The sequence below is a fragment of the Magnolia sinica genome, chromosome 13 (assembly GCF_029962835.1).
Source record: "Magnolia sinica isolate HGM2019 chromosome 13, MsV1, whole genome shotgun sequence".
In the NCBI taxonomy this organism is placed as follows: Eukaryota; Viridiplantae; Streptophyta; class Magnoliopsida; order Magnoliales; family Magnoliaceae; genus Magnolia; species Magnolia sinica.
This window is the reverse complement of record NC_080585.1, coordinates 6357238-6385168: the sequence shown is the minus strand read 5'-3', so window position 1 is coordinate 6385168 and position 27931 is coordinate 6357238. Positions and strand designations below refer to the sequence as shown.

The 27931-nt window shown below is 40.8% G+C and overlaps 2 protein-coding genes across 3 annotated transcripts; both read left to right on the top strand.

Annotated features, from left to right (window-relative positions):
* The first annotated feature begins 93 nt into the window (after positions 1-93).
* LOC131223982 (uncharacterized) lies at positions 94-16796 on the top strand. The gene is made up of 4 exons (XM_058219574.1): positions 94-131; positions 1337-1418; positions 1520-1589; positions 16540-16796. The coding sequence occupies exons 1-4, from the start codon at positions 94-96 to the stop codon at positions 16794-16796; spliced, it is 447 nt and encodes a 148-aa protein (XP_058075557.1).
* On the top strand, positions 8758-27629 carry LOC131222582 (cytochrome b5 domain-containing protein RLF-like). 2 transcript variants are annotated; one of them, XM_058217711.1, is made up of 6 exons: positions 8758-9183; positions 22496-22631; positions 23192-23555; positions 24781-24915; positions 26454-26504; positions 27236-27629. In XM_058217711.1, the coding sequence occupies exons 2-6, from the start codon at positions 22599-22601 to the stop codon at positions 27310-27312; spliced, it is 660 nt and encodes a 219-aa protein (XP_058073694.1). In that variant the 5' UTR covers positions 8758-9183; positions 22496-22598; the 3' UTR covers positions 27313-27629. The 2 variants fall into 2 exon arrangements, with proteins under 2 accessions (XP_058073694.1, XP_058073693.1); XM_058217710.1 differs by having other exon boundaries at positions 8759-9183; positions 22552-22631.
* Positions 27630-27931: the final 302 nt, after the last annotated feature.

Sequence of the window (27931 nt, the reverse complement as noted above, 5' to 3'; positions counted from 1 at the left end):
ATGATCTCTCCAACTAGATGAACGGTGTGGATATAATAAATACATCATTTTGGGCCATGCAACTTTGATCTCCTTTGAACCGTTCGTACAACAATGGAGGTTGAGGAGAGTCACCGCTCTTCTCACGACAGGTACACACAGGTCGGTGGTGTTTGGTACACCGGCCAATCCGCTACAATAAATTACAGTGGCCCCACAAGGTTTTCTCAATATGCAATCATCTTTCAGGCCATCCAATATGACCCGGCTAAGGTGTTACCCCACTCTAACAGCTTCCCCACTCTAACAGCTTCCGCACAGGAATGAAAGAACGGCGTGTTAGAATCACCTCCAGATGGTGTTACCCGGACGCGGATTTCCTGCAAAAGGTTCCTGCGCCGAGAACGCACGTGGGGCCCACTGGGATGTTTGTGAGAAATCCTCACCGTCCATCCATTTTGTGAGTTCATTTCAGGACATGAGGCCAAAGATGAATCGTATCCAATGCTCAAGTGCGCCGAAAATGTGATAATTAAACGTCCACAGTTGAAATATTCGTGGGGGCACAGAAGTTTTGAATCATGATAATATTTGTGTTTTCAGTTCATCCCAGTAGAAATGATGTTATTAACGGTGTGGATGACATGTAAACATCACTGTCAAACCTAGGGAGGTTTTAACAGTAGGAATTTCCCTAAATACTTTTTCTTTTAGTACGGCCCACTTGACTCTTGGATCCAATCCAATTTTGGTATAATATACTAAAATTAGCTCAGAAAAAGGATGAACGGAATGGATTCCCAACAAACATTATGGTGGGCTGCATCTGCGTTCCCAGGCAGGAACTTCCTGCGAAAGGCTTTCGCAAGAAATCCGCGTCCGTGTGTTACCCGTGGAGCTGGGCATTTCATACCCGAACCGGTGGATCCGGCCCGATCAGACCCGATCCGACCCGATTCGAACAGAACTGATGGTCAGGATCGGTTAGGATCGGGTAACGTAATACAGATCCGAATTATTTTCGGGTCAAATCCGGATAAGCCCTATTCCAAACCGACCCAATCCAGAACCCGATCCGATTGGATCCGATTCGGACCGACCCAATCCGGACCGTATATATCAGTGTGTGTGTGTGTGTGTGTATGTGTGTGTGTGTATATATATACTTTTACCACCTAGCTTTTACGTTCGGTGCCAAAAAATCCCGCTCAAAGAGCCCGTCAACTCTATCTCTCTCTCTCTCTATCTCTTTATATCTGTGATTCTCGTGGGGTGACGGCTGTGCTAAAATTCTTGACAATGGAAATCGGCTAATCCTATCTCTCGACAAAACCTCCGGCTCCGGCTTCCATTCTAGGCATTCTTATCTCTTCGGCGAGATCACCATGCAATTGAAGCTCATCCCTGGCAACTCCGCCGGCACCGTCACCGCCTTCTACGTGAGTTTCTCCATTTCTTCACACATCCAAGCTGTAGATTGGTGGGGCCTACCGCCTAGATGATGGTCAGCTTATCGTACCTTTTTTTTTTCTTTTGTCAGGGGAGAAGTAGCAGGCGAGCAATGGATCTCAATCTCACCTTTTCGTTGCCAGCAAATCCACTAACGTCAGGTTCGTCTATATATGCGTGTGCCTATATGAATCAATGGATAGGAATTCCCTGTACTGTGTGTGGGCCCAAGTAGGCTTGTTTGTCAAGGTGAAACCACAGGATAGGAGTGACAATGGTGGATTGAAATTGGACCCAAAACAGCTATTTTCGGACGATCCTGACCTTTAAAATAAGAGCGTCTAAAGTTGATGGCCATACCATTGTTACTGTAACCGTCCATTTAACATGCCCATGATCGAGTGGCTTTTTAGTTATACATTCATATTTATTTTTGGGCCATGTTCCTATCAACGATGTAAAAATCATATCCGACGATTGTTGTTAATCATACGTGGGCCCACTCGGCCCACATAGGAAACTCTCCTGGAGCCTGTCACGGGAAGTTCCTGATACAAGCAAGGTGTGGCCCACTTGATGGGAGCATCAGTGCTCGTACAACTCGAAGCTTGAGGAGCGTCCGTGCTTGTCTTCGCATGACACCGCATGACACGTACCTATAGTGAAATCGGATTGTGTACTGAGTTACTCATAGGCTCTTATCGTACTGAGTAAACTCTGTTGGGCCCATTATGAATTCATGTGGTTTATCCACACTGTCCATCCGTTTTTCCAGATCATTTTAGGGGTTGAGCCCAAAATTATAGTATATCAAAAGCCAAGTAGACCATACCAAAGGAAACAATGGAAGTATTGATTTCCACCGTTGAAACATTTCTAACTCCCCCAATGACGTTTATTTGTCATCAAAACTGTTCATAAGATCACAAAGACATGGATGGAGGGAAAACACAAATATCATTTTGATCTAAAACTTCTGTGGGGCCCCAATAACTTTTCAACGGTAGACTTCAATTCACACTGTTTCAGGTGGTGTGATCCATATTATCTTTGGATATGATTAATTTTTGGTTTAAAGCACTAAAGTTATATGATAAAACAAATGGACAGAGTTGATATAATGCATGAATTACGGTGGGCCCCACAGAGTTTACTCAGTACGCAATCCGCTTCCACCTAGAGCTGCTATAGCTGTGTCAGCTAGCTACAGATAGCATACTGTCAGCAATAATTGCAAGCTTCTTCAGGGAGCTATAAGCGGTGTGAGTTTTAAACAGGCAGTGCATTTTTTTTTTCTCCTGCTAGGTAAACTATGTGGGGCCCGTCTTGAGATTTTTAGTTTATCCACACCGTCCATCAGTTTTTTCAGGTTATTTTAGGGGTTGATATTAAATTTTAAGTATATCCAATAATTAAGTAGATCGCACAATAGGAAACAATGCGAGTAATGTTGCCTACCCTACAGAATGTTTACAAACACTTCCAAAATCTGGACCGATCCGAACATGGGCCAATCCGATCCGACTCGTTTTTCCTGACCGAGTTGGACTCGGATCGGTCCATGTCAGCAAGGTTTAGGATCGAATTAGGTTAGATGACCCAGACTCGGTCCTGGTTCTGACCAAGTTCGGGGTCAGGCCATGCAGAACTCGGAGCTGGTCGAGTTAGGCCGAATTCGATTCGACTCGGTCCGATGCCCAGCTCTAGTTACCTGGATAACACGGAAACGGAATGTCTGGTGGTCGATGCTCTGTGGGCCCCACCACGATGTATGTGTTTAATCCATTCCGTACATCTATTTTTCTAGATCTTTTTAGGCTATGATACCAAAAAAGAGGTATATCCCAATCTCAAGTGGACCACATTATAGGCAACAGTGTTGAATAAACGTTGACAATTAAAAGTTTTGGATCAAGCCAATCTTCGTTTTTTTCCCTTCATCTACGTCTTTATGACCTAATCAACATATTGGATGTCAAATAAAACAGAGCAGTTGGCCTTAGGAGGATTTTAATGGTGGATATCCAATCACTATTGTTTTCCCGTGGTGTGGTCCACCTGAGATTTATATCCTATTCATTTTTGGGATCAAGTCTAAAATGATCCGTAAAAATGGATGAAAGGGATGGATGGAACACATACATCATGGTAGGGCCCACAGAGCACCGACTACCAGCCACGGGGCCAATGGCAGGGGAAGTAGCCACTCCGTTTCCGGATAACACCTGATACGCTCCTTTCCGGTCCGAATTAGGATCGCCCGTGACCCCCAACCGCAGAAAGTGCTTGCAACGGAAAGCTAGGTGGTGTTTGGTTTGCTACCGCCTTTTAAAGATATAACACAAAAAATAAGGCAGTTACAAAACACAGGTGGATCACAGGACAAGAAACAGTGTCTGCCGGTAAACCAAATGGTAGAGCCACTTTGCTGGGGTACGCGCCTGGCTCATTGGTGAATCAATCAGGTCCATCCATCTGCTGGGCCCTATCATGAATGGATTCAAAATCACATCTGCTAGACAACTAGATGCTTCATTATCCTTCAATTTTATCCACTACATATTCGACCGTGAACCATCTTTGTTTCCCTCAGCTGCTTTAAGATCCAACCTATCAATTGATCCATGCATTTTCCAATTGTGTGTTTTCTTTTTAAATAAAGATTTAAGTCCAACGGGTTAGACTATAAGTTAAGGTTTAACCAGTAGATAACATCCATCCAACCCATTATCATGCGATCATCTCAAGGGGGATGGCATGGTGTCAGGATGGGCAAACTACACTTATCAGGGGCCAACTTTGTGCCACATCCTCTTTCCCTGCCTTACATAAATGTGGAAGTCATGCTTTGGCTCTCCTTACTAGGCTTTTGAATAGCCATTGAAAATCTGGATTTCTTGATCAGGGTCCTTGGAGTATGCAGGGTTCCAACGAGAGTCGAGAGATCTATTATCCCTTATCATGACATGTATAGCATATAAATAAATGGTTAATCTTATGGTTTGAATGGTCTATCAAGTGATTAAAAGGTCGGTTGGTACTTCCAAAGTTTGCAATTGGTTAATAAAAGTTTTTCAACCATTGATTTATGTTTTCAATTGTTGATTTATTTTAAATCACACTTAATGAATATCCAAAGGTTGAAATTGAGATGATTCAAAACTTGGGTGACAGGGGCATTGCCCAATTTTAGTCACCATTAATAGTTGAGGGATAGGGACAGTAATTCTTCCAATTTAAGAGAAATGAGAGAGAGAGAGAGAGAGAGAGAGAGAGAGAGAGAGAGAGCTTAGACACCCCAGGGAACATCCCAAGCAAATGACGATGGGAGAGAGAAAAAAGATAAAAGTTTATGAAAGGGAGGAGTAGGACATGCCTAGAGTCCTTCACATCCATTTATTGTGTGGCCTATCTCATATATGACTTGGGAGTTAAATTCAGCCTTGCCAAGATCTTGACTAGAGCTCTCAATCCCCTTCATCTTGAATAGTTGTGGGAGAGGCGCCTTGTTTTAGGAGATTGTTAGAATAGTTGTGAGAGAGGCACCTTGTTTTAGGAGATTGTTAGTGGCACACCGATGGTTCATCATCATGTATAATTTCGTTTTTGTTTTTTTTTTTTAAATAGAAACTTGGTCAGATCTTAACAGGGATCTTAATCAATTAATGAATTAATTGAATTTTTGAAAATCCTTCACTCCATTGCCATTATGGCCATTTTTTTAGCCATCACGGGGCATTTTTTTTGTAATGGCCATTGCATCCACGTAACAGTATCCACTATTGTCAAGGTCACACACTCTTGATCTCTTCATTTCCTCTTGCCTTTTAATATTCTCACAATTGTGGCTTTAAATTTTGAAAAACTTCATATAAACTTCTTGTCGGAAGAAAATGAGTCAGGTTGCAACTTTTAATTCATCCATTAGAATAGGTGCAAAACCCATTGTAATGTGAGGGGAAAGGAATTCAACTCTCTTTAATAAATGGTGGTGGTGATTTGGCCAGGAAGAGCCAAATGGTTCATAGAAAACTGTAATTTGTGGGGAATATGATGAACTGGATGATGAGTGGTTTTGGGGGCCTTAATCTAGACCAATGGGTTTGGAAGTTTGGAAAGTCATTAGCAAGGTGGTTCGGCAATCTGGAGCTAATTAAAATATTAGAAAAGGATGGATTTAGAGGTACAACTTAGGTTTGGGTCAACCCTAACCCAGTTGATGCAACCCGAATTTGGGCTGGGTCGTCATTTTCCTCGGTTGGAAAATGCAAACCGAATTTGAATTCAGGGTGAGCAAATTCAGGTATGATTGGGAATGACGACATGTATTTGGGTTGGGTTGGGTTGGGTTGGGTACATGGGAGTTCAGGTTGGGCACCCCGGGTTGAATTTGGGTCCAGTTGGGTTGTGGGTTGAGTCCACTTGAGATCGGCTTGGGCTCGGGTTGACCCTTAACCTGACTTAACTTGCCCAAGTTCCATCCACCCTGTGTGGGTCAACCATTTTGTAAGATAGATACAGGACCAAAAGAGAAGGCTGGGCAGTTTGGGGATAACATATTCATTAGAGGAATGTAGTTGAAGTCAAGGATGTTTAGATGGATGAATGGAAAGGCGAGGAAGGACAGGTTGAGAAATAAATGCAATCAAAGGGACATCGAGCGCATAATAGGCAGTAAGATGAGGAAAAATATACTTAGATGGTTGGGTCATGTGCTATGGATACAAATTCTATGTTAGTTAGAACGAGTGAGTTTGTGAAAGTTGAAAGCTCTAAATGGGCAAGAAAATTCCTTAGAAGGACATGGATGAAATTAGTAAGAAAAGATTGATCTATGATCTAATTAGAGCTACCATTGATAAATTGGAATTGTGGGAGTTGGTGGTAAGATCCTTCTACCTTGGTGCCACCTCCACTGCAAAATATCTACTTCCTACCTATTTATACCAATTTTACATTTTGAAAGAGACACTCCCCCACTCCTATACTCGACTTTGCTGCCTCTTTACTTTATTGTTTGTGCAACTATAGTCAGCATAAGATTCGTATAGTCGACCACAGTTAATTGGGATAAGGCTTAGATGATAATGATAAAAATAATAATTCAATTTGTGAGAGATGTGTGGTTGGAAGAGGTTTCTCTTGAGGCCTCGGCTTCACCTCTGTTTGTGCCTGCCATTGCTTAGGACCGGATGTTTTCAATAGTGTTTGTAACATAGAGCAGGCAAATAGCGCAAGTATTGCATAACATATGCTAAACTATGCCTAAAGTATAGTGCAGGTCATGTATGCTACTTCTTATCTTCCTTTTAAGCTATAGAATTTCAAGTCTTTTGGCGTGTTTTTGTTATGCTAGTTCAACACTTATCGATGGTGACGACTCATCTCATCATAAGTGACGCTAAAGTATAACTATCTAGGCCATCCGGACTTAGGTCCTATTATGGATGGAGCATTGCCTGCAACCTTGACCACATGAAGTTCCTATGGTATGAGCTAAGTGGGGCAATTGTGATGTTTTTGAGAAATCCACCCAATTCATTTTTTTAAGAATCTTATTAAAACATCAGCTAAAAAATGAGGCAAATCCAAGATTCAAGTGGACCATACTTGGGTGATATAAATTTTGAATCAAAAAAATGATTCATCTCAGTGGGAATAGCTTAATGAATGGTCTGGATAGCATATAAATATTATATTAGACTCCTGGAAGGTTTCTAGGATAGGCATTTCTTTTCCTACTTTTTCTTGTGGTGCGACTACTTGAATTTTATTTGTCTTGTTTTTCTTTTTTGGTTTTTGGCCATATCCTAACATGAATGGACAAAACAAAAGAATGAGACAGATTTCTCATAAACAGAAAGAACAGGCCCAGCTAGCTTCTCACCTGCAGTTGAGGGTTGAAAGCAATCTGCGTCTGAATTTCACCCACCTAGCTATAATCACGAATGGCAATAAAAGCATGCAAGTGTGCCTGGCAGAGTTACAACCATTACATATACTGTAAATTTGGTATGCAGATTGCTTGCCCGTACCACAGAAGTTACTTGAGGCCGTTGGCAATGTTTGTGAAAAATCCACCTCACTTATTCATTTTGCTAGTTTATGTTAGAACAGGAGTCCAAAAATGAAGAAGACTCAAAACTTAAGTGAGTAGCACAGAAGTAAAGAATAGGTAAGAAAATGATTATCATTAAAACCTCTTGGGTTGAGAAAGTTAACACTGTACGACCCATTTATGGCCCATTTACCCGCTTAAGCTCACCCCATTTTACCTGACCAGCACAAGCCCCAGCTGTACGGACGACTTGCCAAAGGTTAAAAATCCCCCTTCACAGGCATTTCACAGACTATTCCCTTTACTTCACGGTCATTTCAATGCATGGAGCATTTTCGGCCATTGGCAACTCGTACGTACAGCTGGGGCTTATTCTGGTCAGGTAAAATGGGGTGGGCTTAAGCGGTAAATGGGCCATAAATGGGTCGTACAGTGGTAAATTTCTCTCTTGGGTCCTCGGATGTTTATATGCCAGCCAGGTTCTCAGCCATTCTCTGCTAGTGCCTATGTTGCGTGCGGTAAAAAATTGTTTATATACCCTCCAAAGTCCAAACCGTTCGTGAGGTCACCCACGGATGTTTCAATGGTGTACATTCAATCCTCACCGTTTCTTATTGCGTGGCCCACTTGAAATTTGAATGTCTCATTTTCAGATCCATGTTCTAATATAATTAACAGAAAAAGGGATGGACTGGATTTCTCACAAGCATCAGAGTGGGCCTCACCTAGCTTTGCAATCCGTGTATGTTGAACTGATTTGGAATTGGAGTATGGTCAGCTGGAAGTTCGAGATGAAAAATCCACTCCGTCCATCAATTTCTTATGCTCACAATAGAATAGTGGTCCAAACATTACATAGATCCAAAACACAGGTGGACGATGCCACACGAAACAGCGCAAACGCCGGCCATTGTAAACTTTGTGGGCCAGATAAGGATGCTATATGTTTCTCCTAGTGATGATAACATCATGAACGGTTTGGATGTCATATAAACATACCATACAGTTTATCCTAATCCTAGTGATGATAACGTTATGAACGGTTTGGATGTCATATAAACATACCACAGAGTTTATCATAATACTAGTGATGATAACATTATGAACGGCTTGGATGTCATATAAGCACACTATACAGTTTATCCTAGTGGTGATAAGTGATAACCTTACGAACGGTTTGGATGTCGTATAAAAATCATGTCGGCCTTCGGGAAGGTTTCAACGGTGGACAATTCCATTCTCACTGTTTTCCGTCGCGTGGATTTTGAATTCGTGTCCTATCATGAGCTTGAGAAACTGATGGACGGACTGAATTTCTCACCGGAATTTGTGGACCCCACATAGCTTCTGACCACAGGAACTTCGTGGGGGCGGGCGGGCACAGGCAATTCGCGCCCCCTGGAATCAAGCTTTTATGAAATAAAAGGTGTTCGAAAAGAGGCTTTCGAAAGCCCTAATATTCCACCGCAAGACACCTCCGTCCCCCAAAAAAATCGGTGATTCGATTTTCTCGGTCCATACATCTATTAACGAGGCAATTAGAGGGGAGCAATCGGCCATTTGAGAAGATACTATAACTGAATTTTCATGGGTATTGGAAACCGATGAAAGGAGAATTTTGAGATTCCCCCATTAACATCCGTACGGCCGTGGAGCTGAAGATTTAGATTTTCCGATTGTTTTAAAGCTAAAAAGAGGTATGTTTCTTACTGTTAATATCTGTTAACGAGTTTTATTTCATTTTAATTGACTTTTTTTTTTTCCCAAGTTTTCCTTTTTGGGAGGCTGGCTCCTATGCAACGTTGAAGAATAAGCTTGTTCGACAACTGTTTCTTCTGCGGGAATTACTGTGGTGTGTGTATGGCATGTGATCAAACCCATCCAAGCCATCATGTGGGCCACCACGTTATGGTGGTGCTTTTTTAGTGGATGTGTATTGTTTTCTATGGCGTAGCTCACATGATTATTGGACTTCTAATTTCCTTTTCTAGTGGCTGTCCATTGTTTTTATGTCGTGGCGCGGTGTCCAAGCCGCTTAATCCAGCAGGGTTTACCAAGTATCATGTGGGCCACCATGCTAAAGTTGATGGTGACAATCCATTGTTTTCTATGGTGTGGCCCGTTGTCCACCTGGTGATTGTATAAGTATACCATCATCATAGCTGTGTTTACTTGATGCGCAGGTTGGATGCCATACATAGTTGCACACGATGGGCCCCACAGTCAATTGCATAACTTCTAGTACATGTTTAGTAATCTAGTGCTACATGTTTAGTCGTCTAGTGATACTTGACTACTTGTCCTTTTTTCACTAGAGATGCGAAAAAAAAAAAGTGTTTATATTTGTTTATGTTAATGCCATGTATTGTTATTTTCAATAAACTAATAATATATAACTTCTCTTGAACATGCTTTCACTTGAAAAATGTAGTGTGCTTCTTTCTTTTTTTCTTTCCTTCTACGCCTTTGTTTTATTTTTGCTATTTTTTGTATTTAATTTTACTATTTTCTGGTTCAAAGTGGTCTTAGTTTTGAAGATTAATCTTTCTAAAAGTGAGTTTTTAGGATTAATCTTCCAAGGGAGGATTCTACTCATCTGGCTGACTCTTTTGGGTGTGGTGTGGGTTCCAAGGTATTCTTTATCAGGAATGGTGCCAGTAACAGTCACCAGTGTTCGAAATATCGATATTGCGTTACATATTGCACACTTGGGATATGGATACATATCAGTTATCACATGGGATATATCGGTTGTATCGCGATGTATCATTGTTGTTCGAAACATGGGAAAACATTGGGAAATTGGTCAAAATTGTCAATGAAACTTCAGCGATTGTTAAAAAAGACATCAATACTCACTTATAAATCAAAACATTACAAAAAAAGTGCACATAATAGGTTTTCTTTGTATGAGGTTCTAATATATGCACCGTCTAAATGAATTGATACAAGTATGTTCAAAGTTTATTCATATAATTTATAAATGTAAGAAGACACATGGAAACACAAGCAATACATTCAAAAATAAAAGAAGAATCACTAGATCAGGTTACATACATGTTTGATTTTATGTTTGGATACAAAGATTGCAACCGATTTGCAAGAAATGGAGAATTTTTATTTTTATTTTTCAATTTTCCACAACTCAGCCCATCTCCTTCAAATCTTGAAATCGAAGCTCTCTATAAAGATGAAAAATCATGGATTTGTAACAATTTGACTCTGATTTAAAATGATTTAGAAAAAAAAGGATCGAAAATAGAAAATGTTCATCGGATCGAGCATGTGAGATATATTCCACTATTTTGTACGTTTCGTATCGCACAGGTGGGATACAAGATATATTGTGGGATATATCGGCCGCTATCGTCGATACTTAAAACACTAACGGTCACCACCATCACCGACACGGGTATCAGCCGTAACGATCATTATGACCCTCGTAACAAATGAAAAAAAAAAAAATTTGCCCAAAAAAATGTGGAAAAATATAAAAAAATTCCAGAAGAATGTAAATATTCATATTTTTGTTTTGAACAAGTTTATGGTATTGTAACAATCAATTCTTTGGTGAGAGTGTTGTATCAGATTGTTTGGTGAATTTATGAACATGGTTATATGTCTCTGATATTTACACATCACAATCAAGCATTAGAACTAGAAATTAGAAAAATGCATAAATACCACTTTTTTCAATTTTTGAAAAAATAGCCCTTTGAGCTTCTATCCGTTTAAATTGCTTCAATCTATGGTTTTAATCCTGGAATTTATAGTAAGAGTGGTTGAAATCTGCTGTAGAATGATATAGGAGAGTTTTTGGAATGAGAAAAGTGAAAAAATGATGAGAAAAATAGATTTAAATAGAAAAAGTTATTATTTGTCAACAGTTACAGGGATAACGGTTGTTATGCCACGTAACGGCCGATATGGTCCTAAAAAATCTATCTGCCCTGTTTCACCCCCATATCGCGTAACGGTCATTGTCGTTACCTATATGTATCGGCCTTTACGGCCGTATCGTAACGGATACGGAACAACTTGGTGGGTCCCTCCCTACTACCTATCTTGGTCTCCCCCTTTGTGTGGGGAAACCTGTCTTGTATCCTTGGGATAAGATCATTGAACATATATAGATTATTCTTTTTGTTAGGGGACATAACTACTTTGATTAAGGCCTCTCTCTCCAATATACCCCTTCATTAAATGTCTCCATTTCATTGCCCGAAATCGGTTCTCCCAGATCGATAAAGCTCCGGAGAGTCTTTCTTTGGCAAGGGGGATCCTCCTCTAGGAAATTCTCACTTCTTAATTGAAAGGAAGTTTGCTCTCCTCTTTTTGAGGGGAGAGCGGGTATAAAGTGGCCAGATCTGGTCAATGAGGCTCCCCTAGGTAAATGGATATGGAGGTTTGGTAGGGACTAGGGAGGAATTGAGCCTTTGGAGGTCGATTATTGTTGCTAAATACGGTTTGGCTCCCTGTGGTTGGTGTACTAAGCCTTCTTCCCTATATCGTTCCTTTTTCCTTTGTAAAGGAATTTTTAGGACTGCCCCTGAAGTTTGTTATAGCATGGGTCTTGTTTTGGGGGATAGGAAGAGAATAAAATTTTGGTTAGTCTCTTGGTGTGGTGGCTCTCCCCTCAGTTCTGCCTTTCTAGCCTTGTTTGTCCGTTGTCCTGTGGAGGATATTTCCGTGGCTAAGTGCTTTTCTAGCCAAGGGGAGGGAGGAGTCTGGCTCCCTCCGTTTGGGAGAAATCTCTCGGATTTTGAAATTCTAGACTTGTTTGCTCCTATCTCGTTTACATGGATTTATTCCCTTTCCGGGTTCAGAGGTTATTTCGTTTGGAGCCTAGCTAGCTTAGGTTCCTTTTGGATGTATTCCCCTCGCGTCTCTTGCCTCTTTCGTTAGCTGCTGCCATTCGGGAGCTGTTTGGTTCTACAAATTCCTCCAAAAGTGGCAACCCTTGCGTGGTTGGTTGGGAAGAAGCGGGTCCTCTTTTTTTTTTGAAGATTAAGAAGTGGGTCCTTACTGTTGATAATTTGCTGAAAAGGGGAATGATCCTAACCAATGTGTGCCTCATGTGCTTCCAAGATGCTGAATCGATTGACCATATTGTTCTTTCATTGTTGAAATCTGGTCGCGAATCCTAGCTCTTGCGGTAGTTTCTTGGGTGATGCCCTTTGTAGATGGCCTCTTTTGCTTGTGGCACGTGGAAGCTAGGGGGATCCTTGGTAGGAAAAAGTACGGAATTATGCTCTTAGTTGTTCTTTAGGCGATTTGGGTTGAAAGGAATAATCATTGCTTTTGGAATTCGAAGGTCTCTTTAGTGGGGGTGTTCAGCAGGGTTTTGTTGTTGCTTAGGGATCGGGTGCCTTGAGTTTCCTTAATAGGGGTCTTCCCAGCCTTAGGGCTCATTTTGTTTTATTTTAGCTCTCTCTCTCTCTCTCTTCTTTTGGTTTTGCCTTTTTTTTTCCTGCTTTGGCTTTGCCTAATAAATTGATTAATCTTTTTTTAAAAAAAAAAACTATTTACCAATTTTCCTATTATTTTAATTAAAAAGTAGGAAGTATCATGTTGCTCACGCTACACAATATAGAGGAGTGGACGCTACACCATATGCCTTTTAAAACACCACTAAGGATGAACAAGTCAAAGATGTTTTTGATGTTGTGAGTGGTAGCCTAGCTTGGAAAATGAGATTATGGAGAAATCTTTCTAGTGAGGAATCAGTCCTAGTTGTGGATCTTTTGGGTAAGTTGAGTGCGGTTAAAACACTACTAAGGATGAACATGTCACAAATGTTTTTGATGTTGTGAGTGGTAGCATAGCTTGGAAAATGAGATTATGGAGAAATCTTTTTAGTGAGGAATCAATCCTATTTGTGGATCTTTTGGGTAAGTTGAGTGCGTTACATATTGATTGCTCATATGAAGATGGGAATATTTGGAGGTGGTTAGCAAATGACTCCTTGGTCAGATCTTTCTTCTCAATTCGATGGCTCAAGAGGAAGCCTCTCCTAGTACTATAGTCTAGAGCCCCTATGCCCCCAAGAATTAAGGCTTTTGCTTGGATTGCAACAAAAAAATAAAATATTAACTCTGGATAACTTAAAGAAGCACAATATGACTTCCCCAAATATGTACTTTATGTGCACGAATGAGAAGGTATCTATTGACCATCTTTTCATCCACTATATAGTGCCTAAAGAGACATGGTTCTTTTCCTTGGATCTTTGGGACCTCTTGGGTGTTTAATCATTCTATTAGGGAGTTGTTGATGGAATAGCATTGTTGGTAAGGGTGTTAATGGGCCAGGCTCGGGCCGCATAATCAGAATTTTGAATAGGGCCAGCCTGACGGCCTGACCCGAAATAATTCAAAATCTAGGTCGAGACCTACCCTAGGCCTGGCCCGTCCTTCGTAGACCTAGAATGCATATGCATGTGTGCTTAGTTGACACTGGTAATAGCTATGTAGGCCCAAATTCGAAAATTCTAGATCTAATAGAACCCAGAGTTAAGACCTCCATGCCTGAACGTTGTGGAGGGGTTGAGAAGAGAAGGTAATGAAGATATGAATGTTGTCCATAACACCTCCATGCAACATGCTCGTATCCTTAGACGTTGAGGCCCCCCACGGTTTGGTTTTGGGTTGTATACTACCTTTCACAAGATTGATAGAACGGCTCAATTGAGCACTATTTTGGAGTCGCCACTAGCCAAAATAAAAGCCCTAGAATCCACGGTTGGCTAGAATTGCTTTGAGGTCGGGAAATCCAAAGGATTCCTGACTCGAGTGACTCTTGGATAAGTCTGCGCCATAGATTCCGGGTAGGGGTCTCGGTTACGGAAAATGAAGAGGTTATGTACTCTTTTACCGCCCGTGTAAAACACGGTCTCTACTTTGCCATGTTGTACACTTTCAAAGGGGATTTGGTGAACTTCCAGTAAAATACCAAGCTTTAGATATCTAACTATGAAAGGTAAACTAAAATCGAAACGGAAATGATAGAAAATAGTTTTCTGATGAAAGTATGGAGCTAAAAAAGAACAAAGAACTTTTGGTTACTCCTTTAGATCACGCGTTTTTTGATATAGAAGATCCCCTCAAGAGAGGCAACTGTAGAGCATACTTTACGTGATGTCAGAGTAGAGCCTACTCGCAAGTGTTCAAAGCATAAACAATAAAAGTTTTGTTGGGGTGTACGGACTGGAAAAAGGGTAGACCGAGAATACAGGCTTTGGCTTCGATATTGAAATGGAATAGAAGAGATCGAAAGTAGTGTTTTAAATATCGACGATATTGGCCGATATATCCCACGATATATCTTGTATCCCACCTGTGCGATACGAAATACACAAATAGTGGGATATATCCCACATGTTCGATCCGGTGAACATTTTTTTTCAATCTCCCCCTTTTTTTTCTTTCTATAAATCATGTTAAATCAATGTCAAATTGTTACAAATCCACAATTTTTCATGTTTTGCATGGCATGAAAAATCATGGATTGAGAACTTCGAATTTGAGATTTGGAGAAGAAGGACCGAGTTGCGGAAAATTGAAAAAAAATAAATCAAAATCAAACATGTATGTAACCTAGTCTAGTGATTCTTCTTTTTCTTTTGAATGTATTGCTTGTGTTTTCACATGTCTTCTTACATTTATAAATTATATAAATAGACTTTGAATGTACTTGCATCAATTCAGTTAGACAACGCATAGATTAGGACCCCATACAAAGAAAACTCATTATGTGCACTTGTTTTTTGTAATGTTTTGATTTGTAAGTGTGTATTGATGTCTTTTTTAACAATCATTGAAATTTCGTTGAAAAATTCAACCAATTTCCAATGTTTCCAACAACAACGATACATTACGCGATGCAACTAAGATATCCCATGCAATAACCGATACGTATCTGTATCCCAAGGGTGCGATACGTAACGCGATACTGATATTTCGAACATTGATCGAAAGAATAAAGAGAGATCGAGAGAATAGAAGCCTCTATCTCGAACTCTCTGTCTCTACCTTTCTTTTCCTATCTCTGTCTCAAAATCTGCCCGAGTCTGATTGCCCTTCTTTTTTTAACCCCTTTTGTAAGTGTGGGGGTCCCTTTTATAGGCATTTGGAGAGGAACATGTAAGGCTAAATTGGCAGGTTCGGTTTGTCCAAGCCCGAGTTAATTGTGTTGACTCATCATGTGAGTTTAGGCTCAGCATAACCGAAGCACCGTTGAAGCGATAAGTTTAGACGAACCACAACTGGAGCGCTGTGATTGGGCCAGCAGGAAGAAACCCGAAGCCGGCTAAGCGCCCACCAGCTTTGTGCAGAACCAACCATAGCACAGCCGGTTCCGATCAAACATGGCTGCCATGCAGCCAGGCTATTGGCTAGTGGTCCCTGGTCCAGTTTGGCCTGATCTGGCCCGTCTGTTGTCTGTCTAGAGTGTTTTAAGCCATGCGTTTCACTCTGATTGGGGTCTCACCATAGTTACAAAACCACATGGTCATGTTTTGATAGTGGAGTGTCTACAGAGATCTATGGAAGATGGCACTCTTTGGGGTCCTTGGGTTTGTGGAAGGAAAGGAGTAGACAAATCTTTAAAGGCAAAGCTTTGCTGATTGATCTGTTAAGAATTTTGGCAATGATTGCTTGTTTTACTCTCATTGGCTGATGAGAGGGTCACTTGTTGCCGGCCGCCTTTTTCCTTTTGTTTTAATAATATCTGAGTCATTTTTCAAAAAGAAAGAGAGAAAGAAAGAAAGAAAAGAAGAAGAAGAAGAAAAGTTCATGTATCATAGTGAAAGGAATGATTGTGCCAAGATGGAAACCATGTAGTGGAATTCAATCAACCAATCAATGATTGACGGCTGGTTAATCTAATGCTAGTGTTTGGCCATAGATGGTGGAAATAGGAAGCACCTTCCCAACTAAAAGATCTAATTATATACAAATACGAGATATTATATAAAGAGGGCGACAGAAATACGAGATACTTCCACAACTTGGCCAATATGCACGCCAGATTTAATAAGATTAGCATTATTGTAGTTGATGACATTCGGGTGGAAGAAAAAGAAGTGATCGTTGAAGCTGCTATCTCCCATTTCAGATCCCTTCTCAGCTCGGCCCCCCATAGACGCCCCGGGATAGACAATCTTCAACTCAATTCCATTTCGCCTGAAGATGCTTCTTCCCTTGAAGCTCCTTTCTCCTCGGAAGAAGTAAAGCTGGCCATCGACTCGCTTGGGGTTGATAAAGCTCCTGGGCCCGATGGATTCCCTATTCTCTTTTTCCAAATTTTCTGAGAGGTTATCCAATCCGATGTGATGGAATTTTTTAAGGAATTCCACGACAAGGCCAGACTCTCTGCAAACCTCAGAGCCACATTCATCGCTTTCGTTCCCAAATTCCAAGGGGCTGCTTCCTTTAAGGATTTTCGGCCGATCAGTCTGCTGGGTGGTCCATACAAGATTCTGGCCAAAGTCCTAGCCACTCGCTTGTCAAAGCATATCAGCAAAATCATATCTGGCAATCAATGTGCCTTCATTCCTGGGAGGCAGATCACTGACGGTGCGCTTATAGCTAATGAATGTATTGATGCTGCTCACAGATCGGGTCGCAAATTCATCGGCTGCAAGTTAGATATCGAAAAAGCGTATGATCACATTGATTGGGAATTTCTGCAACTCATGCTTGTCAGATTGGGGTTTCGGGCCTCTTTGGAGAAGATGGATTGGGGAGTGTATCTCTTTTGCCCGATTCTCTGTTATCCTTAACGGTTCTCCTTTTGGTTTTTTTCAAGAGCTCTCGTGGCCTGTGCCAAGGGGATCCTCTCTCCCCCTTTCTTTTCCTCATCGTCGGCGAAGCTTTCTCTAGAATGCTCCATCAAGGGCAGGAAGCTGGGATCTTAACTGGTATATCCATTTAGGGCCTTTTCGCTCCCATTTCTCACATTCAATTTGTTGATGACACTCTGATTTGCAGCGAGGTTGCTTTGGATAAAATCAGCAATCTCTGCACCTCCATCCTCTGCTTTGAAGCTGTTTCGGGTCTGTCTGTTAACCTGGCTAAATCCAAGATCTTTGGCATAAATTTGGAAGGAGAGGAAATCAATAGACGGGCTGATTCCTTCGGCTGTTCGGCGAGCTCCCTCCCATCCACGTTTGTTGGTCTGCCATTGTGCATTGGCGCCCCTCCTAAATCAGCCTGGGACAAGGTTATTTCCAGATTTGATTCCTTTCTGGCTAAATGGAAGTGTCGTTTCCTTTCGTTCGGCGGTCGCATTACCCTTATTAAGGCGGCTCTCTCGAATCTTCCCATTTACTTCATGTCTCTATTCAAATGTCCTCCCTCAGTCCTAAAGATTATTGATCACAAAAGAAGAGACTTTCTTTGGCACAACAAGGGTGAGAAGAATAAATTCCACCTGGTGGAGTGGAAATCCGTGTGCAAGCAATACAACCAAGGTGGGACAGGTATAAAAAACTTGAAGCTTATGAACAGGGCTTTGCTGGGCAAATGGATTTGGCGTTTAGGAACTGAAGACAGTAGTTTGTGGAACAAAGTTATTAAAGGCAAATATGGTCAATCAGTTGGTGGTTGGTGGTCGAATGTGTCTTCTCGATACAAGGCGTCCGCAATTTGGGGAGGTATTATCTCCACTCAAGATCAGGTCCTGCAAGGGGTGGAATTCCAACTTGGCAGGGGTTCAAAAATTCGGTTTTGGAAAGATTGAGAACATCCCGCTTAGAGACAAATTCCCCTCAATCTTCTCTCTCGCTCCAAATCCAGATGCTATGGTTGCTGATTGCTATTCTATTGCTGATGGAAAGTTGGTTTGGTCTGTGAAATGTAGGAGAAACTTACAAGACTGGGAGGTCCAAGAGTTTGTGGACCTTCTCGAGTGCATTTATAGGGCTCAACCCAATCCTCTTATCGACGACTCCCTGCTCCGGACAATGTCCAAGACTAGCAGTTTCTCGGTCTGCTCTCTTTATTTGCAACTGGACCAATCCCCCCTCTCCGTTGACCATCATTGTATGCAAATTTGGAAATTCTCGGCTCCTCCCAAGTTCATCGCGTTCGGCTGGTTGGTCATTTTAAACAGAATTCTGACGGTGGATAATCTTAGGAAGAGAGGGATGTGCTTAGTGAATATTTGTTTGTGCTACATGAAGGCGGAGGAGTCAGTGGACCATCTGTTGCTCCACTGCTCCTTCATTTCCTCCATTTGGGCCGATTTTCGGGTCCATTTCGACCTCAGTTGGTGTCCTCCTGAAACCGTCTCCTCTCTATTTATGGACTGGCATGGGGCAAAGCTTGGAAAGAATCAGTCCATGTTGTGGAGAATGGCTCTTCTTGCCTTTTGGTGGTGCGTTTGGGAGGAAAGGAACGGCAGATGTTTTCGGGATTATGCTAATTCTACGGGTTGGGTGTTATCTAGAGCTAAATCGCCAAATCGCCAATTATTGAATGGGCTACCCATGTAGAATCCATGAAGGATTCCGATCTTTTGTTTCTTGGCTTGTAGCCTTTGTCTGCTATCTCAGCAGTATTGGCTGCTGTCCTTGTTTTCTGTTTTCTGTTTTTTCCTTTTCTTTTAATTAAAGTCTCGTTATCTCAGCAGTATAGGGTTCCGATCTTTTGTTTCTTGGCTTGTAGCCTTTGTCTGCTATCTCAACAGTATCGGCTGCTGTCCTTGTTTTCTTTTTTTTTCTTTTTTTTTCCTTTTCTTTTAATTAAACTCTCGTTATCTTTCAAAAAATAAAAATAAAAATTGTATAGAAACAATTTAGAATGCCACTCTCACATCTATTATAAAATTTAGATATGATCTTTCAATAATAAAAAAAATGAAATTTAGTTATAGAGATGCAACTTATGATATCGAAAAGCTAACTGTAACTAAGGGCAGTGTTCCCGGTACCATGAGGGTTGCCATGAGGTCAAGTGTTTCAATGTAAGTGTATGTGGTGTCAGGTTCTACGGTTGGAATTGCAGACAAGGGGGCAGAAGATGAGTTGAAAGGTTCAAAGCACTTGCATGCTGCTTTTCTGTTACAAGTGGTGAGGCTCCTGTTTTCACTACCAAGCTAAACTTGTTGGCCAAGTTAGAGTCTTTCTCAGGCAGAATTGCAGAATAAAAGAAAGAAAAGAAACTAGGCAAAACTATTGCAAGTAGCATGCAGCCTGAACTGAGCAAGCTGGTCATGTAATTGACAACAAGACTGATAAAGAGACCCTACGGAGGAGGCAAATTATGTCAAGTCTCTACATGCCCAGTCTCACAGATAGTCTTCTCTTCTTCTCTCTGAAAGCTCTCTCTGCAGACATATGGAGATAGTAGTCTTGATTTTTCCAACTAAGGTGCTTTTTTCCATGTGAGATGCTCCAAGAGATGGGGATCTCTATTGGACATTGATGCTGTGGCATATGGCTTCAATTTTATAGGCTTGGATGAATGAGAAGCTGCATTCTCAGACCGCGGATTTGCTAGTCTCTGAGGGATATTTATCAAATCATCATTCGATCTTGGATCAGCTTCGGATGGAAAGCGCAATGCCGTTGAGGGCTACCTCCTGGGTAAGATCTTAAAAGATCCGTTGAGATTCTGCCTCATCTGAAGTTGCAAATCCCCTTGGATCAAAAACCTCTTCAAATGACTGGATATGCCATTGACAACAACCGTTTGGGAATTAGCCTATTCAGAACCCCTTCAGGCAATGCCCGTTGAGAGATCTCGGACTTTGCTGCCATGGATAAATTCGGCTGGTGTGAAATGAAGGTCCCTGGCCTCTGATGTTGCTGCTTTGGTTCAACGTGGGTCTTTGGCTGTGATTTGTGAGGGTTTGTGATGAAAGGTTTCAGTCTAGAATGTGCTTCATGCTACCTCGATAATGCAAGTATCTGAACATTCTTTGGTGTAGCTTTTTTTCACAATTCAGACAGGAGGTCTTCTAAGTTAGAACTTGCAAAATTGAAAGTGAACCTCATAAAAAGACCGCGAGGCATGGGTACTGGTTTTGTGATGCGGGGACATGTGATAACCTAACCCTAGATGCATGTATAATCAGGTTAAAGAATATTCAAATAAATACACCAATCAACTAACTGTTTCCAATCAAAGGGATTAGGTGAATCTCAACACAAAGATGAGGTTATTCCGTCAGGATCATGCCTCTTAGCATAAGATCACATAAACAGTAAAAAGGGAGGACCTCGGGATATGAGGATATCCCAGATCCAACATAAGTCAGTCCACGAGTAAGCTTGGATCTGATTCTACTGACTAACCATCCCTCTTTTCCATTCGAACTAGAAAGGGGTATCTAGAGAGAAACGAAATGGGTGGAGGATGAGGGGTTTGAGATGAAGAAGGTATTGGTCCTTTGTCGTCAAAAGAAAAGGAGAAGGATGATTCTTACCTTTTCCTGCACCTCGAAGATCTTAGAAAGAGGGAAACCCGAAATCCGGGTGGAATCCTCAACACCCAAGGGCCAATCCTGAAACCCTAATCTCTTGAATAAAGAGGAAGAAAATAGACGAATTCTTATTCATTCAATAATAATAAAAATAGGGTCCCTCACAATATATATATAGGCTATAGGCTATGGAAAAAGTAAAAGTACACTAAAGCCTTTGGAAACAAGAAAAATAACAAAAAGACGAAAAATAAAGAAAGTTGCAATAAAGCCCCTGAAAGAAGAAAATAACAAAAAAGTCCAAAACTAAAACACCTATGTGGTAGGGTGTAAAATCCGACCCATAGATCTATGGTCGGGCAATCACCCGTGTAGTAGGGTGTGAAATCCGACCCATGGATCTATAGTCGGGGTGCGGTCATGCCGCTCTTGCACTCGTAGCGTGTCAGAAAGTGGGTCCGATGGACCCGTCGTCCATCTACATCAATTCCTCCGCTCTGGTACTCTATCGGCGACGCCTCCTCCTCTGGTACACTCTAAAGGGTGCACCACTGATGTCCGCATTATTTTTATGTATTTGGGTGAGATCATTGTTAATGGGAATGATGTTAATGATATTACTATGCTTGAAAATCATTTTAAACAGAGGTTTAAAATCAAAGGCCATTAATATTCTGTAGTTATTGGTAATCATGGCTTTCCTCATGCTGTTTGGATTCAATTGTCTATTCCCACTTTTGGACCTCATCCCTGAATGTTGAATTAAAAAAGATGACCTGGACAGGTTCCTTTCTCCATGGCAAGGATTGAATGATCTATGGACATGTAAGAGAATTCTGTAAATAATCAGGGCTTTCCTTTTCAAATCTATTTCATGCTGTTTGTATTCGATTGTCTATTCCCTCTTTTGGATCTCATCCCTGATTGTTGAATAAAAAAAAGATGACCTGGACAGCTTCCTTTCTCCATGGCAAGGATTGAATAATCTCTGGACATGTAAGACAATTCTGTAAAGAAAGAAAGAAAGAGGAAGAAAAATAAAAAATCCTTAAATCTAAAAGCCACTTACATTTAAATGAATAAAGAATGAAAAGTAAAGGGAAACTATACCTGTCCCTTTGCAGATATTATTTTAATTTTCAGTTTGAATCAACTACTATTTAAAGATTCTTATAATTTTTGGGATTTTTGTACAAGAGATACTACCTTTGACTAATATCATTTTCCCGGGTTGTTATTTTTTTTTCGAAATATCACGCAAATTATATTAAAAAAGAGATTAAAAAAACACAGAGGAGAGCTTAGCAGGCCTGCCGAGAGGGCAGACAAAGCTAAGCTCGAAGAAAAAGAAGGTCATAATCCTTCAAGGAATCTACATGAACAGCCCATTCCAGAATTAGCCGCTTGGCTTTGGAGGAGACAACATAAGCCGGATTAGCAGTATTCCTGAAGCATCTACCATTGCATGTGTCTATATATCATTTTCCAGGGTTGTTATTGTGTGTGTCTATATATACATATATATTTACATATACACTTTTTCATTGATTTAACATCTGGCTTGATTTGTTCCTTTTGATTTAGTGAATTGTGGTTTATTGATAGAAAAGAAATGCACTGATAAAGAACTCTGTTGACAGAACTGATTGGACTCATCGATACGGAGTACTGAAAGCCGGTGAGAGAGATGGACAATGCTAGTGACTTCACCTTTTGGCAGGCAAGTTTGTTTTTTCATTCCATGGAATGGCAAGTTGTAAGGCACACATATATGTGTCGTGCATGTTTATATCTTAGGTCTGCTAATCCCACAAGCATGTATAGGGCGTCCCATCTGCATGCCATGATGTGCCCATGCAACACATGGGTGTGAGTTCTAAGCTGTCCATCTGGTAGGTTCCATTGTTTGGATGCTCTAGCAAAAAATCAGGCTGATCCACTGATCAGATGGGCTGCAGGTTTACGAATCAAATGGAGAACTAAAGAGAAGATTTAAGGGTTTTGAAGCCATCGGGTTGTTTCTAATATCGAGGCCAAGTTGATGAATAGACCAGCCTGATTTTTGGGCCAGGGTCTAATATTGAGGCCAAGTTGATGAATAGACCAGCCTGATTTTTGGGCCAGGGTAGCTGCCACTCCTGTGCCGTGTGGCACATGTGGTGGCATGTAGACAGGCTGCCTTATAGACATGTGTGGGATTAGTAGAATCTCTTGAAAATTGTATGAATCAATGGAATATGTGGTACAGTTTCTTAAAAACGTCCAGGAGTGTCTGTTTAGGTTGATCTGAAAATAGATGAAGCCGATTTGGAATCTCCAAGAAACATCCCTAATATTGGTGCGATCACAATCGAAGATGGCCTTTCGACTGGTACAAGCGTTAATAAGATCGATGATTCCCCAGCGAAGTATGGATCATTAGATGGGGCCACATCCAAGAGGTCAGCAGCTATTGATTCGCTGCCTCCAAAATCCAACGTCAGTGAATTTTCGGAACCAGGAAATGTTGGAGATGATGTCAATGGTTCACAAGAACAGAAGATTGTGCCAAGAAAGCCTGCTGTGCGGGTAAAAATTCCCTTTGCGAAAGGGCATAGCCAAATGGACTGGCTAAAGATTACTCGGACACATCCTGACCTTGCAGGTACTTTATGGACTTCTCTTGTTATTATTTATTTATTTATTATTATTATTATTTTGAATTTTAGGGTGTGTTTGAATTTGCCATTGAATTGAATTGCAGTAACTAGTCTATCAAAGTGGAATTGACATATTGCTAAAACTCGCTGACTTGACGTGAAACCCGGCCGAGTCAACTCGACTCAGCCAGATTTTGAGCCGAGTCTGTAGTACATGGGGATGGAGTACCCTCGACCTCTTTCAGAGAAGCAAGAGCACTGAACCGACTAAGTTATGCAACAATTAGTTACGAGTCTGTAGTACATGGGGGCTGGTGTTCCCTCAGGCCTCAACCTCTTTCAGAGAAGCAAGAGCACTTAACTGACTAGCTATGCAACAATTAACTGCTTCTTTTCTTATTCTATAATACTTTATAAGATAACTAATCTAAATATAGTTATTGACTATTACGTCGAGTCAGATTGAGTTTTCAAGTTTTTAAACTATGGAATTAACTAAATTGTAGTTTCCTCGTCATTCGTATTGAGAGTCCAAGCTCCAAATTGCAGTTATGTTATGTTCAAGTTGGATTTCAAAGTAATGCAACTGCAAATGTGAGGTCATCACTTGCTAGGAAAAAACAAATTATTGGTTGTTGTCATTTTTTCACTAGTAAAGTGAAGTTTTGTAATTCAAATTTGAGGCACCACCTTTTTAATGGATACTAAAATACATCAATGATTGTTGCCATTTTTCCTGATTTAAGTGAATATTTGTGATTCAATTCACTTGTGCAACCACACAACCTTAGACAATTGCATACATGGTAGATGAACCGCCATTTAAAGAATGAAAAGGTCGGTGTTATGTTTGAACATGAGCTACTGCTAGACTCTTTAAATTTGGAAGTTTGGAATTTGATGCTTTTGGAAGTAATGGTTGATGCATCATGCACCTTTATGAAGAGCAAATGTGTGAAGTGTTTTTTTTTTTTGTTTTTTTTCACTTGGTTCAAAATGAGGAAGTAGCGCCCAACTTTCAGTTACTTTTCTTTCAAGCTCAACTGAAAGTAAAGTGATATCGGTTCAGAACCTGGTCATTCAATGTGAATAGTGACCAAAAACTGCAATTTGGTTATTTCTGCTTCATTATACAATTGTAGTTGCGATCCAATATGTGCATCCAAACATGACTTCAGGTAAGATGCCAACCCGATGTTTTCTGTTGGTTTGATGCATGGTCTGTTTCAGGACTAAAAGGCCAATCAAATAAAAGGTTCATTTCAATGGAAGAAGTTAAGCAGCACAAGACAGAGGGCTCTATTTGGACGGTTTTAAAAGGTCGTGTCTACAATATCTCGCCCTACATGAAATTTCACCCTGGAGGTAACGAAGTCTTTTTTGGGCCCTTTTTTCTGAACAGTTGAATGTTAATCTTTTGAGTTATTTGCTTCTCAAATTTACACATTTCGTCCAAATGCTGCCCTTTATTGACAGTTAACGTATGTGTTCATCATCGTCGTCGTTGTCGTCATCATCATCAATCATCATTGCTTTATCCCAATTAATCGGGGTCGGCTACATGAATCTTATTCTGCCATTCTACTCCATCAAAGGCTGGGTCTTTTTTAGACCATAGGTCATCAAGGCTTTTTCTTACTACCTCCATCTACGTCTTTCAGGCCTTCCTCTTGTACTCTTAGAGCCTTCAACTTGTACCAACTCACTTCTAAGTCTACCTCATCTTATTACCTATTGGTGCTACTCCTAAGTTCCCTTGAATGCATTCATTTTTAATTCTCTCCTTGGCTTCCCACTCATCCATCTCAATATCCTCATTTGAGCTACACTCATCCTATGAACATGTTGATCTTTAACTGCCTAACATTCTGTCCCATAAAGCATGGCAGGTCTTATAGCTCTCCTATGAAATTTCCCTTCCAATTTGAGTGGTATGACGATCACATGCAACTCCAAAGGCACATCTCAATTTCTTTCACCTATCTTTAATTCTATGGGTAACATCCTTTCAATCTCTCCACTCTCATGAGATTTTTTTTTTTGGAGAGAGGACAACAAATTTATTAAGAGACCCACTGTAAAGCAGGAAAAGAATACAACCCAAACACAAAAATAAAAAAGAGACAGTTTTGCAGCCACGGCTGCATTTACATAGACTGCCCAATCCAAAACAAGACCATTAATTTTCCTTATAACCTCAACCATGACTGCGCATTCATTCCGAAAGTAACGTCCATTCTGAGCTCCCCAAATAACCCAAAACACGGCCATGATGATCAAACTCCACTTAGCTTTCCCAGCTTTTCCTGCTTCTCCCCCATGCCAAGCCCACAAGGTCTCCACTTTCATGAATAATTGACCCAATGTATCGAAATTTCTAGTCCCTTGCCACGCTTTGGAACATGAATGTTTTTTTTCGTGAATAGCTTGTACACTCTCATTCCACCACTAAGTTTTCTTTATGATTGGCATTTCTGTCTAGATACCCATAAAACATCTTTTGCCTTTTTCCTAATGCACCCAGCCATCTCTTTTCACATAACATTTAACTTCATCCTCAACATTCCACTTTCCTTTTTTCATCAATTTATCTCTAAATAACATTGCTTTCTCTTATTTCAAATTCCGCCTAGTTTTTGACACCCATCTTTTAATGCAAGGATCCACCTACTATATATGTCACTGTTTGTATAGCCTTAATCAAGATCTCTATCACTTTTTTTCCTATTCTTTCCCTTTTTTTTTCTCTCTATTCTATGAATTGTTGACTCGGGTATTTCTTTGTCTGTATTTTCTTTCACATGGATGACTTGATTTCTAGGCTCTGTTGGTCAGTGTTCTAAAGGTGAAAAAAGGTAGATGTTGCCTGGAACTTTTGGCTGATTAATCTCTCCCTCTCTTAGGTGTTGATATGCTCACGAAGGCGGCGGGAAAAGATTGCACATCATTATTTGGTATCCTTTGTCTGTTCTGAGTCTGAGTCTCATTGGTCCCAGCATCATAGATTTTTGTCTCCAAGCCAAATCTCTTCATATTTTATAGGGGCCTGATTTCGGAGCTTGGTAAATATTTGGGTGGAAAATACTTTTATAAGAAAATGATGTTTTCCCTGATTGGTAGTTCAGTTTCTACCAGAACATTTTCAAAGGATGTATTACACAGCCCCCCCCCCCCCCCCACCTTTTTTTTCTTATTTCTTTTTTTCTCCAAATGCTTTCTTGGAAAATAACTTTCAAAGAAAATGTAACCATTCCCTGTTATTTTCCACTCTCCCAAACTTGTTTTTATCTCCAAATGCTTTCTTGGAAAACAGCTTCTAAAGAAGACGTCATTCTCCCCTTTTATTTTCCAAGCTCCCAAGCAAGCCCTAAAGAAAGTTGAAAGTACCATTTGGAGCTTTTTCCTTACCATCAGTCCCAGGGATCATTTTGGTGTTTTGATATTACTGCATGCACACCTACACACTGGCACACGTGTGCCAATTCATAGCTGTTCATCACCCCAGTCATAAAAATAGGCCAGTCATTCATCAGCTGGGTCACATCTGTTGTTGAGTGTGGATGACTGGCCATTTTTTTAACTGCCCATTTTCGGGCATGCAGCCCGCCAGATAATTAGGCTGGCACATGTGGTGTTAGCAAAACCCTGTACGCGGGGGAATGGGACCCTTAATTTTCTGTTCTAGATAAATACCATGCCTGGGTGAATGCTGATTTCTTGCTGGAGAAGTGCCTGGTGGGCATTCTAGATGATAGCCGATGAAGGACAGCCACAGATCATGAACATCACTGGCCCAGTGATCAATGTACCATTGTCTTCCAATACAATCAAACTCATCCACATGCATGGGCTTAATAACCATATATGCTTCATGAATGTTGCTGCATATCTTAGTCTGTGCAAAATGTTAACAATTTACGAGAAGTTATAAATGCGCCGTTCAAGATTGAGGGCGTCTTATTTGCCAGTTTTTGGCTATCAAATGAAACTGATCATGGCCCAATTTGTGGGTAGTTCGGTCTGAACCTATTTAGTTGTTGTTCCATTCAACAATGATGATTTTCTTTTTTCTCTCTCTTCTTTTTTTCCCTTCAATTTCCCCCCCTTTGGTAGGTAAGCTGGGCTTGAACCCAAGACTTCAATGTTGAGGCAGAGGGAATTTTAGCAATGAGCCACATGAAGGGCTTTCAGGAAATGGCCTGCTTCGGGCTGGGCTTGGGCTGGAATACTGATTCTGAGGCTGGGCTGAGTTTAAGAACCTGTTAGCCGTGCTCGTTTAGGGTTTCAACGGCACCAGTTCCACATCATGCATGGAGGGTCACACCTAGTGAACATCCCACATGTTGTATAATAAGTAGGTGGTCAAGCTTCTGCCCTACTC

Excerpts from the sequence above, each read along its gene's own strand:
- LOC131223982 (XM_058219574.1), top strand. The coding sequence starts at position 94 with ATGGAGGTTGAGGAGAGTCACCGCTCTTCTCACGACAG. Across the intron at positions 1,419-1,519 it reads GCACCGTCACCGCCTTCTAC|GGGAGAAGTAGCAGGCGAGC; the intron begins GTGAGTTTCTCC and ends TTCTTTTGTCAG. Across the intron at positions 1,590-16,539 it reads AGCAAATCCACTAACGTCAG|TTGATGACATTCGGGTGGAA; the intron begins GTTCGTCTATAT and ends GCATTATTGTAG.
- LOC131222582 (XM_058217711.1), top strand. The coding sequence starts at position 22,599 with ATGGACAATGCTAGTGACTTCACCTTTTGGCAG. Across the intron at positions 22,632-23,191 it reads GTGACTTCACCTTTTGGCAG|GTTGATCTGAAAATAGATGA; the intron begins GCAAGTTTGTTT and ends GTGTCTGTTTAG. Across the intron at positions 26,505-27,235 it reads AGATTGCACATCATTATTTG|ATAAATACCATGCCTGGGTG; the intron begins GTATCCTTTGTC and ends TTTCTGTTCTAG.